A 12,588-nucleotide genomic window follows, 5' to 3' on the forward strand; every position below is an offset into this window, starting at 1 on the left:
CAAGTCTGTGCATTCAAAAATGTTAGCTGCAGAAATCTGTGACTTACTGTGAAGAATACTGAGGCCAGTAGGAGAGCCACGGAGTATATGAGTCCTCTGCTGTTAAGTTCGATCTGAAGAAACAGAGAAAGAGGCGCATTTTCACATCATTTTCACCAATGATCCAACATGACCTTAAAATGCAGTTTTTTTTGTTTTATTCTAAAGTGTAATGAGACAAATAACACCGTCTCAGTTCACGGTGATGCAGTTTGGTGACAAACAAAGTCTCATTGTTTATGAACTCATTTCTGCTCCAGCAGACGCTCCTCCAGCGGAGCAGGGAACACTCACGATGGAGCCCGTCTCGATGCAGAGCGTTTGCAGCGCCCAGGGCAGACCCAGACCCACCAGGATGTCAAACACATTACTGCCTATGGAGTTGGAGATGGCCATGTCTCCCAGACCTGAGGTGAGGAGAGAAACACTGTCAAAGTCTGTGTTCAGTCGGGAGACAAAGCGATTACGACAAGCAAAACTCTGCTGTGCGACGCTGGACTTCTTATGTGAACGTACCTTGCCGCGCCACTATGACACTAGCCATGCAGTCTGGGACGCTGGTGCCCGCTGCGAGGAAGGTGATGCCCATGATGACGTCAGGGATGCCGAGAGTAAAGCCAATCACAGTCACCTGAGAACAGACAGACATCGTCTCAAGAGACAGACTCTCTGGGAATTCCTCCTTACGCAGGGCGGTAAGATAAATGAATCAATTCAGAGAGTTTCCCTCTGTTTCTGCACTTAATCGAAGGATGTGTGTGTTTTACATAAAGACAGCTGTGTGTCAGTGTTAGAAACGACTCACTATTTATAGACATTTTTGTATCAAATCTACGAGGTTCTGGCTGGACTGTGAATGTAAATATTTAATGTGAACTTTTATGTGTATAGATGAAAACACATTTGTGATGTTTATCACAAACAGACTGAATGCAATTAGCGACTTGACCCCATTCAGTTCCAAACCGTGGACAGATTGTCTCCATCTCCAAGGCAATGAGGCTGAAAGTTAACTGCAGATGGCTGAAACAATTTTGGCCGTGTTGCCGTCTCCCAACCAGTGTTTTCTCTAGTGCGACTGCAGCATTACATAAGTCAAAAGGATGAAATCATTTAGACGTTTCTAAAAACACAGTTTTAATAGTCTTGAAAGAAACTGTCTCCATGTTTAGAGGGAAAGGATCAGGAGGTGGTTGAGCGAGCCTGACTGGACTCACCATCCACACCATGATGTACGAGAGGCCGGCGATCCAGATGGTGGCTGTGAAGAAGGAGACCATGAACCACCTCTCCCAGCGGCGCTTGCCACAGTTGGGCACCGTGAAGAACAGAAGCAGGGACAACGGCCACATGATCAGCCACTTGAGCTTGTTACACACACCCGCTGGAATGAATAAGATGTAGTCAGGGTTTAACGATACACGAAGCTATAAGTGAACATTTGCTGAGAGCCGGATCGTCTCATGTACCTGGAACTTTAAAGGGCACCAGGGGGCCCTCTTTGTCATCCTCTTCCTCTCCTTCCTCGTCATTCTCATTGTTCTCGTTGTCCTCATTTTCATTCTCCGTCTCATTCTCCAGCCGCTGAAGTCTGCACCTCCCGTTCACACCCTGCTCGACTCCGCCCATCCCATTCTCTAGGCCCCGCCTCCCTTGCGCCCTGGCTGCAGACTCAGAGTCACCATTCGTGATGCGATTGACTCGAGTCTCCGTGGTGTTGATCAGTCTTTGTCTCTGGAACATTAAAAAAAATCATTTGGACACTTTGCATTGCTCTCGTGAATTATTTTGTCATTATGCATAAAATACAAAACAGGAAAATATTTCTCTGAGGTAGAAATAAATATTCTTTCCAACTGTGGTTGTTTCCTTTGGATTTAAGCTGAAACTTCAGTCTGCAGCAGACAGGTGTCTGAGATATCCAAAAGACAATTAGCATTCATTCCACGTCTTATTTCATCTTCTGCTAAACCCAGACCCAATTATTTGGTTTGTATTTATGCTAAGACTCTGGATTTGGCCAATTTTTCAGGCTAACTTTAGTTGACAAATTTATATTTCTCCTAAGTATGTGAGGAGCATCTGAAACCACACATCCAAGAATAGTTCAGTGTGTAAGTACCTCATTGATCAGCATCCGAGAGGCCATGGTGAGCCGGGTTCTCGGGGAGAAATGACTGGTGATCATGATCCTCATGCCGGCCTCAGAGAAAGACAGCTGGTGGGGGTAGGCAGACAGCAACTCATCCACCATCAGCACAGACGGCGTGCAGTGGAAGTTCGCTAAAAAATAAAAAACAGAAAAATACGTTTGAGCCGATAAAACATTAAATATAAAATCTCGCTGGACTGGAAAATCTTAGCTGTTGTTTGTAAAACACACAGTATGGAGGCACAGTGAAGTACAAGCCTGGAGTCATATCTGCACAGACAGCAAGTTGCATCATTGCCTCAACCCAACCCCCCAAAAATGAATTAATTAATTAATTATATCTCTCCATCCATTGATTTTCTCTGGCTTATCCAAGTCCAGGTCAACCATCCAAGCAGAAATGCCCACACATCCCTCTCTGCAGCCCCCTTTTCCAAGTCTTCTAGGAGATAATGAGACATTCCTAAACTGAGAGACATAATCTCCCCATGGTCTCCTGGGTCTCCACCAATGCTTCCTCATGGTTTATAATGACTGGAACACCTCGCCCAGGGGGCATAGTTCAATAAAGCCAAGGGAAGTACATCATTGGCAAAAAAGTAGAGATGACATTCTGAGACCACCAAACCCATAAAAGTCTTAAAAGTTATGAAGAGAATCTTGGACAAAGGGCAGGAACAAGCCTGACTTATTGCTGCTAATGCAGATTAAGCTCTCTTGTACAGGGGCTGAATGTTGGGAAGTATGGTGGTCAAATTCCTTTTCCAAGTCCATAACTCCCACACACCCTCAAATATCTCCAAGAGAATAAAGAGCTGGTCGACTCCATCACCAGGATGAAAACAGCGTTGTTTCTTCTGAATGCAGGATTTGACTTCCCTCTCCAGTGCCTTGAAAGTCTATGCCAGGTCTATGTCTACAGCTGAGGAGTGTGATCCCTCTACTGTTGGAACACCACCTCTGATTCCCCTTCTTGAACAGAGGGAACACCACCAGTTTGTCGAGGGCACTGTCCCTGACGTCATTGCAAAGCTGCAGAGATACGTCCACGAGAACGGCATCAAAATCCTTAAGGAGCCTCGAGATAAACGCAAAACCAAAGATCAGATCAGGTCCAACCTAACCTGGAAAAACTGCAGGTTCTGCACATGAATATGAATCAATAGCTATTATAAAATCATGCCGATATAAAATCATGCTCATTGGGTGGGAAAAGGGGGAAAATTACTGTCCAGGAAGACATTTTGTGAGCATTTCCTCGAAACTGTTTTGCCCAGTAACAAGTGAGGAGGGCGACTGTTTCTCACTGGGGCAGCATTCAGAGTATCAGGTGCAAAACGAGCTGACAGAGCAGGCTGTGCCAGCATCTTGCAGTCCTCTCTTCTGTTGTTCTCAAGCTGTAACTTATTTTTGAGGGCAGAGAGAAAGCTGCAGACGGCAAACAAAACGGCTGACTCTTTGACATTCCTAGCATCCAAAGCAACTCTCAAGCTCTTAAAGAGACACGCCGGGAAGGCTACTGGGTTGCTTATTTGGTTGGAGAAGGTAAATGAATTCAGTTTACCAGTTTATTCAAACTTCTCTGCAAACGTCTTTACGCTGGCTTGTTTCCTGGATGGAAAGAAGCTCGGTGTTCAAACAGAGGGTCATAATCACCGAATACAAAATCTTAGAGTCTGCACAAGTAGTCCTTTGGTACTGTCCTCACCCTTTGCCTGCTTATCACAGAGCAGAATCAAAATAGAAGGAAAGTGCTCCTGCGGCTTTTATATTTATGCAAATTTCAGTGTGCAGAGATGAACAACTGCAACCCACTGAGACACTTTAGAGGACAAGCAGAAGAGGCTCTGATACCTTTTTTAAGCAGGACTGCAGTGGCGTCACACGTGACGTCCTCCAGATCAGTGCTTCCCGTGAGCCCATTGGCCAGATTCACCGAGCCTTTCTTTCGACGGTCGAAGTAGCGATGGGCCCGGCCGTTGAACCTGGCAGTAACAAACGATGACAGACTCAGTAAATCACTGCAACCAGCTGTTTAACTCTCTGAAGCTGACACTCACTTCATGATGAGGATGTAGACCGCATACATCAGGATCAGGACAAGAGATTCCCACCTGCACACAAACACAAGCAAAAGGTTTCACAGTCACTCTTTTCAGTTTAAAAGCTCAGTCATATATATTTAGAGTTTTATGGTGAATGTCAATACGCACCAGCACACCTGCTCATCGTAGATGAACTAAAGATGCAAAGACAAAGAGGACACAAGGGGGTCATTAGGTGGAGGAAGTACGTGGGAGTTTAATTAAATCCTGCAGTTCAACATCTCTGCCGCTAGGGGGCAGACCCAGCTAAGAGCTCGAATCCACAAAAGGGTCCAAATTAAAGATTGTTGTGTTACAGCCAAAATAGTAAACAATGCCAAAAGAAACAAATGGAATATGACACTGACAAATACAAATATAATACATTTAAAAGATATGTAAAAAGTTGAAATATCATACACCACGGGGCTAAAATTTATGAAGGATAGAAAAGCACTGAAAAAAAGTTCTTTGCAGTAGCTGTACTTTGTTTTATTAACAGTAAACATTTAATATGTACAACCCTTAGACTGATTTTATGAAGTTTTATAAAGATGTCCTGTAAATATAAAATTATAACTATTTAAAAGTATAATAATAAGTTATTGGATCATTAATATGAGGATGTGGAGCAGGGCGTTATTATTCTACAGCTTCAGCTACTCAGTTACAGTTTTATGTAACTGATGTTAGTTACATATCAGTTGTTAAACCATTTCTGCACCGATAACTAAAAAATATGAATTTTGTTTTCATGCTTTTTATGCAAGGTTCTGCATCTGTGCAGAACAGCTCAGTTCAGTTATTTGTAAATGAATATGCAAACCTGCATTTAAGGGACATGGTGTGTGACATCACAGTCTCTCTGGTTTCTGCTTATTGGCCAATCACTGAGCAGGCTTTGGTTGCATGCAGGTAAAGAGTCCTTCGGGAGAGTCACAGTTGCTGGAAACCATCGGCTAATCCAATGTATAATTTAATATCAATAGCTTTTTAATAACTAATCTGTAGTCACGAATATCATCCAGTAAGACTCTTTCACAGCGTCGACACACAAAGCTGTTTGTAAAGTGTGCATAATGATTATTTCATGCAAACAGAACACATGCAAACATGTTTAAACGAAATACTGCGATCTATTATTGTCTTCTTCTTACTATTAATTGTTTTTTTTATTTTTTATCATTATTTACAGATTTTTTGTTTGTTTGTTTTTTGATGAGATCATTTAAATCCTACAAAAATCCCAAAGGAGCCTCTACGGGCTGTAAGCTTGATTTCATTAGCAATAATGCCCTCCTCCCTCTGCTTAGATTAATAAAGGTTTATTTGCATCAGGTCTGAAAAGCTGTCGTAGGAGAGTTATGGTCTCTTAAGACATCACGTGGCCTAAATGCATTTTAGATGCATGGCCTCTGAAGCCACATCAGTCCTGGAGAAACTGCCTCCAACAGCACCGTCTATGCTACTCAAAGATGGCAAAGTAAAACTGTATAACAACATTAATTCGGTAACATAGGTAATTGTAATAGTAATCACAGATTAGCTTAAAAAATGCAATGTCTGCTGTGAGTTTCTCGCCCTGGTCTGAGAGCTCAGCGGTGTTTAAGCATCTTTTTTGTGTTGGTGCTCCTTGTTGGACAGAAACACTCATGTCGCACCTTTTCTTTCTTTTTCTTTGATCCACATTCTGTGTCTCAGGTGAAACAACATTCGCCTCCTCGGTTACAGCAGACCAAGCCTTGTTTTTTGTTTTAAAAAGAAAACCGTCCCACCTGAGGACACCCATCTACTTTCCTCCTGTTTTGGTTTCTTTGCTCAGTTTATTTTTTCGTTAGAAATAAAAATATCTAAAAAGCAAATTGTTCAGATTAGCTAATATAAACATGTTGGACAGGAAGAAACAAAGAGGCCCATCCCCTTTAAACGTGAGAGACACTCCAGTTTATTCTACTGTACAGGAAACATAAGTCAGCCACTGGTTTCCCACATTAACATGCAAGTGTTATTTCATTGCTGTAGTTCATTGAGGTAAGGCTAATTTAATTTTCAACATATCATCATACTTCGAATAACTAATATTGTTTTGTATAATCTTTAAAGTAACAAATAGATGCAATGGAGTCAAAAGATCAATATTTCCCCACAAAAAGTTGCACAAAAGTTGACTTGAAACTATGCAGTACTTGAGTAAGCATACATCCTACCACTCCATTGCCTTTGTGCATTGCATTGTGGGAGAGAAACCTACATTTAAAGCAGCACTGCTGAGCTAGAAAGTGCAAATGTGTAGTGACTGTAAAGCTGCTAACTATGACCTGCCCTGTAAATTGGCTCAGTAAGTGACTGCATGAGTGCCTCTTCCTGCACTTACTCCACACTTGATCATGTGAACTGTGCATCTACACGTGACTCTGCAGTATAAGCTCTTACCGCAATGAGGGCAGTGACAGAAAACGTGTAATAAATCGAATCTCGGAGTAGAGCCCAGTGAGACAGCTTCACCGCCTGTGAGGGGAAAAAAAGGAAAACTGAGAGATAAGCACACTGAAAGTATCCCGCATCAGTTTCTGCTCTCGTACAGCAACACTCAGCCTTCTGACATCATTACCATACTGATGTAAACACAGGAGGTCTTAAGTTAACCTTTTGAATCACAGCCACTGAAAAAGGCAATTGCAGGTTAGCATCCTACATAGAAAAAGAGCCGCTGTGTTTACCGACTTTATGTAATCAGATATAACGCAGGGGCCCACGATGCCGTGACTAACGCTGTAACACGCTCCCACACAGCGCTCACTGTATATATAAGTGGAGGGTCAGGGGTCACATCTTGAATGTGCCACTCCCAGCTGTGGAATCGTAAAGTTGGATCCCAACAAAATGTTTGCTTTTACTGGGTTTGACTTTGTAGAAGGAACCTGCTACAAACATCTAGCTAAAGGTAATAAGCAGCGGCGAGGTGCACTGGGTGGAACCGAAGATGATTTCACTGCCCCCTCCGAGCCCCCTCCGAGCTCCTGTCTTTCCCCCTCATTATCCAAGTATGATTACATAATCCACAATCTGGGATTGCATCACTGTTTGGAGTCCAGCGCATATATTTTTCAGAGCAGAGAGCTTATCCTTGTACTTTGCTCATTTCCATGTCCCAGGCATGTCAGATAGCATCAGAGAGAGGCTGCTCTACGTGATGCTATCTCTGTATCTCATGTAAAATACACAAAACCAGTGAGGTAAAGCAGAAAAAAGATACAAACAGCCTCTTGTAATCACACTGACATGATGTTTTAAATGTGTCTGAGCAAGGTGGGGAATTAAAAGGAACAAACAAAAACACAAAAGCTCCAGAAAAGAATCAAATATAAAACACAAGCGTGATTCCTGATTTGTTCGTTTTCATCATGTTTATCTCCTGACATTACAGCGTTTTAATATTTACTTTGAAATGATGCAGAATATGTATAAAAATGAACTCCCCGCTAAGCGTGCCACAGCTAACATCTGTGACATTAAAGCTCAAACGAACAGCGTGCACTCCTCGCATAAACATGAATTCACCCTCTACCACTCTGTGGTTGCTCGGTATTTAAAGGTGACATTAGGCCGCCGGTTGCGCGCTGTGAAAATGCCACCGGGTCAGCAGCGAGCTCAGCCAGTGTAACGCTGCTATGACATCATACCTGGCCGGCGAAGAAGCCACACAAGCCGATGATGCAGAGGATGTTGAAGACGGCTGAGCCCACGATGGTCCCGACGCCGACGTCGCCATGGGTGATAAAAACTCCTGCAGGGAGAGTGAGCCAACACGCGCGCACACACACACACACACACACACACACACAATGAGGTCCACAGAGAGCAGAGCACACGTAGCATCTGCAGTGGTGACAAACAGATGTCACACAAGTACTTGACTCAAACACACGTGCCAGCAGAGGGGTGCGTGTCCCAGCGCTGCACTTTATGTTAACGATAGAGAGAAAGCATCACTGTGGACCTGTTATACTTTCCCTTATTCTCTGACGATGATACATTTCAAATTCTAATTCTTTTGAGCCAAAAGCCAAAGCTTCACAGTGCTACAAACACTCGGATTCATACGTTTTTCCTGCTCTATCTATTTGTATCTGTACAGAGAGGGGATGTCAGCCATTTAGAAGAAAGCAGGTTTAAAACAGAGGAGCTAAGGTTAACCTGAACACTGCACCAAGGCCCAATAACAGATAAATAAGGATTATTTCAAACTGCGAATCAAGCAAAGCTACTGTAGTAGAGTCTTAGAGTAAAACTATAAAGCTGGAAATGAGCTGAATATGTCACCTTGAACTTAAACAAAATAAAGCATGTTAAACACATTTGGCACATTTACATATTTATAACATATTTATAACTTATTTATAACATATTGCAGCTAAATTTAACAGTACCCTTCCCCCACCAGTAACACTGTATATGCCATTAGTGTGATTCTGAATATTTAAAGCCATGTTCACTGCATGTGTTTTGGGATACAAGCATTCAAAGCCATGGCTGCTGCCTGCCTAAAGCAGCACTGTAGCTCCAGCTGTCAGAGTTAGAGCAGAGGATGTAGACTGATGGAGGGATGGGCGTAGAAATGTTGTACCTATGATGGATGTGAAGAGCTCCGGAGCCGAGCTGCCAGCGGCCATAAAGGTCGCACCTGCGACGTCCTCGCTGAGATTGAGACGCTGAGAAGCAACAGATCGGAAGATTAAGAAAATTTCAACAGGGAAAAAGGTGCAGTTTCAAAATCCAGACAAGATGGAAGGATTTTAGAAAACTTTTGGGAGAATAAATAAATGTAACTAATTTGGGCTAATGAGTAAATACAGAGTCTGGTTGTTTATTTCTCAATCAAATACAGAAAAAAGGGTCTCTGCTACTGGCAAAATAAATCATGTTTTTACAAAAAAAGAGTCTAAAAAACAGAAAAATATTCCTGTTTGGCAAACATGACGATTCATATTCAAAGAGTGAGTCGGATATTCTGCTATTTTTATGCTGGCGAAGTACATTAAAGTCTTAAAACAGAGAAAGAAAACTCCTTATCAGGATAAAAACTGGCATAAACAACTTTCTTTCTTTCTTTCTTTCGCGAGGACAAAGACAGTATCAGCGCTGATGTGCTGCATGAGTTCCTATTTCTGGGAGATGGGAAAAGCACTTAATAAAAATGAAATAGAGTTCAAATGTGTTTGTCAAAGCAAATACGTCACAATAAACATCCAGCTCTGAATATCAGTATCTGTGGTTCATCTGAAACTGTAACTCTTTAAATTTCTTGACTCTCCAACATAAGTTCCCCAGCTGAGTGACTATATTTTGAAAATCTTGATTAATACCTCACATAACTTCTCCAGGGAGGGGACGAAGTAGTCATCGCAGACGACGGCCAGAGCGCAAAACATGTATATGGTCTGTGAAGAGACAGAAAGAGCCTTAAACATTACAGTGAAGGAGAAACACTGTGCTTTATGTGATTTGATCTATTTAAACTGCACAGCAACAAGAGATGTTGTTATTCTGCATCAAACAAATTCCAGAATGGTACAAGAAAGAATACCTTTCTGCTTAAATTTATATGCAAATTACCCTAAAAATAAGTCACAGATCTCGGCCCATGACAATTCAGTGGAGTCCATTAACAGATCGGACATTAAACATTCAGGAAACACATACAGCAGGCCCACACGCTTAACTTTTTAAAACAGGGAAGTTAGTTTTCTCTCCTGAAGCATGCTGGCATAAAAAAAAATTCCAGGTCTGGAAGTTTGCAACCAAAACATGACCTCTGACCTTGTAAATGTAACCGAGCTGTTTGATGCTTAGTAAAGACGCTGGATTTGTGATTCCTTCTAAGCTTTTACTGTGTAGCTGAGCAGACATTGCATGCAAACAGCTTGACTCTGGGGGCAAAGACTGGGCCGTTAGACATTTTCTTACTGCGTACATGCACTGTGCACTCTATGAACAGCTATGGGAAACCCCCATTATTCAACAATAGTAGTCAGCCAAAGCTAATATAGTTATTTACAGACATGCTTAAATTCAGCCTAATTCTAAAACCAAGAGGAAATCAGAAGTTATTTTTTTTATTGTTTTTTAAAAAGGTTTTTATGGTTATTCTGCTCTTTTCAACTATAATTTATTTGTCTCTCCTTTATGGTACCAGCAATATCTTAGTCACTGCAAAAGAGACTAAAGTGCATCTGTAACCGGAAGGTCGCCGGTTCGATCCCTGGGCTCTCTGTCCTGGTCGTTGTGTCCTTGGGCAAGACACTTTACCCTACTGGTGTTGGCCAGAGGGGCTGATGGCGCGATATGGCAGCCTCGCTTCTGTCAGTCCCCAGGGCAGCTGTGGCTACAACTGTAGCTGCCTCCACCAGTGTGTGAATGAATAGTGGCATTGTAAAGCGCTTTGGGTGCCTTGAAAAGCTCTATATAAATCCAATCCATTATTATTATTATTATTATTATATCTATAACATAGTAAATCTACAAAGGGAACTTAAGTATTATGCAGATGGACTGGATAGCCAACCAATCACAGCAGATGGCCCCGCCCCTCCCTGAGCCTGGTTCTGCTGGAGGTTTCTTCCTGTTAAAAGGGAGTTTTTCCTTCCCAATGTCACCAAAGTGCTTGCTCACAGGGGGTCATATGATTGTTGGGTTTTTCTCTGTATGTATTATTGTACGATCTACTGTACAATATAAAGACACTTGAGGCGACTGTTGTTGTGATTTGGCGCTGTGTAAATAAAACTGAATTGAACTGAAAATAGAACTCAGCTTATAATGAATAATAGTTAATAAAAATAAATCAAACTTGTATCCACAATAAGTTTCAGATTATTGCAACAATAAAATACGAGTTCATCGTCTGCAAATAGATTAAAAATACCTTAAGAAGAGTCACCATAAGAAGAAATGTACATAATAGACCGAATACTGAATACTGCCAGCTTTACACATGAAAACATGTTTGAATAACACAGAAAAAATATTTGACAAAAAAAGCTGAAAAACTTTAAATTAAACCCTAAACATAAAAATCCCATTACAAACACACAGATCACATCATCTTAAAAAGAATAAACCCAAAACTCTGAACATGAATTCTTGTTGATCACGTGCAGCATACGTTACATCAGTGATCTGGATTAAAAGGCAGCCTGTGACACTGAAAACTGTCATATTAGATGTTACATCAACTTCTCTGGCATCACATAATAGATCCCACACAAAGAAATGGAGACGGGGTGGAGATCAAAGACAGGTGGCGATGATCAAAAGCAGTAGTGATGACAGAGTGACTGCTAATGTGTGAACAAAGGAGAAACGCTCTCACACACTGCAACAACAAAACCTTTACAGTTAGACCGACGAGGGAGTGATCACGCTCTTCGTGCCCGGAGATCAGTCACATTTCACCGAGCAACCACAAACTCTACTTCCTGATTCTGACAGCAGGTGAGAGCGAGCACGTTATGTGTTTGAGTGCCAAAAACAAAAGGTCAGAGGTCACATGTAATCCTGCTAACTGGGTTTAACACAGATTTAGAGCTGAGATAGAGGGTGGGAGAAAGCGTCTTCAGCCACAGAGACGTATGCTGACTGCACACTTGTTTCTATGTGTGCACGTGTGAATTGAGTCGAGGAAGTCCTTCAGTCCGAGCTTGTGTTTGTGTTTTTTCGGAGAAGTGATGATCCCAGCGCTAACGAGCTGTGCGGGACTGGAGAGTGAGTCAGCAGCACAGCTGCTGGGAGAGAAGTTGGGAGCACAACACTGCGATTAAAAAAAACAAAAAAAAATTTAAACTGAAGCATGAACAAAGCATGCTTCCATTTTTAAAAACCACAAATACTCATGGTCAATTATAGCTTTCCCAGTTCAGCTTCACTTATGGCTGCATCACACGGAAATGTGAGGGAACAGACAGCAGTGTTTAAATCTGCATCCCTCTGTGGTCAACCTGAGTCGCAGGATGGCCTGGAATAAAATTTAACTTCAGCATTTACAAGCACTGTGCAGAGAGTATCTGCACAGAGGAGCAGCTGCATGTTTTCCAAAATGTCACAATTTGAGCTTCATGCTCAATATTTCATATTTTTAAACAGGTAAATGGTTAATGAAGGAGATCGCAGGGCGTTTCACAAAGTCACAAGCACAGGAAAATCAGAGCTTTTAAAGTTTCTACTGAAGAAAATATCAAAGTGAATCACAGCCAACGACTAAGGCGAGTTTAAGGCCTTTGAGTTTGCATTGTTTTTCCAGCATCTATGATCACT

The 12,588-nt window shown here is 42.0% G+C and overlaps 1 protein-coding gene across 1 annotated transcript in view; it reads right to left on the reverse strand.

Moving 5' to 3' along the window:
* Positions 1-12,588, reverse strand: part of LOC120734608 (sodium/potassium/calcium exchanger 3-like) — a 59,418-nt gene that overhangs the window by 3,128 nt on the left and 43,702 nt on the right. Inside the window, exons 5-17 of the mRNA XM_040033509.1 lie at positions 9,642-9,716; positions 8,903-8,987; positions 7,959-8,062; positions 6,709-6,783; positions 4,405-4,430; positions 4,252-4,305; positions 4,046-4,176; positions 2,162-2,322; positions 1,509-1,773; positions 1,257-1,423; positions 556-670; positions 334-446; positions 48-113 (exon numbers count right to left, since the gene is read on the reverse strand). Of these exons, the coding sequence (XP_039889443.1) occupies positions 48-113; positions 334-446; positions 556-670; positions 1,257-1,423; positions 1,509-1,773; positions 2,162-2,322; positions 4,046-4,176; positions 4,252-4,305; positions 4,405-4,430; positions 6,709-6,783; positions 7,959-8,062; positions 8,903-8,987; positions 9,642-9,716 (1,437 nt within the window). The remainder of the gene's footprint in view (positions 1-47; positions 114-333; positions 447-555; positions 671-1,256; positions 1,424-1,508; positions 1,774-2,161; positions 2,323-4,045; positions 4,177-4,251; positions 4,306-4,404; positions 4,431-6,708; positions 6,784-7,958; positions 8,063-8,902; positions 8,988-9,641; positions 9,717-12,588) is intronic.

Source organism: Simochromis diagramma, unplaced genomic scaffold (assembly GCF_900408965.1).
Source record: "Simochromis diagramma unplaced genomic scaffold, fSimDia1.1 OVJJ01000571.1, whole genome shotgun sequence".
Classification (NCBI taxonomy): Eukaryota; Metazoa; Chordata; class Actinopteri; order Cichliformes; family Cichlidae; genus Simochromis; species Simochromis diagramma.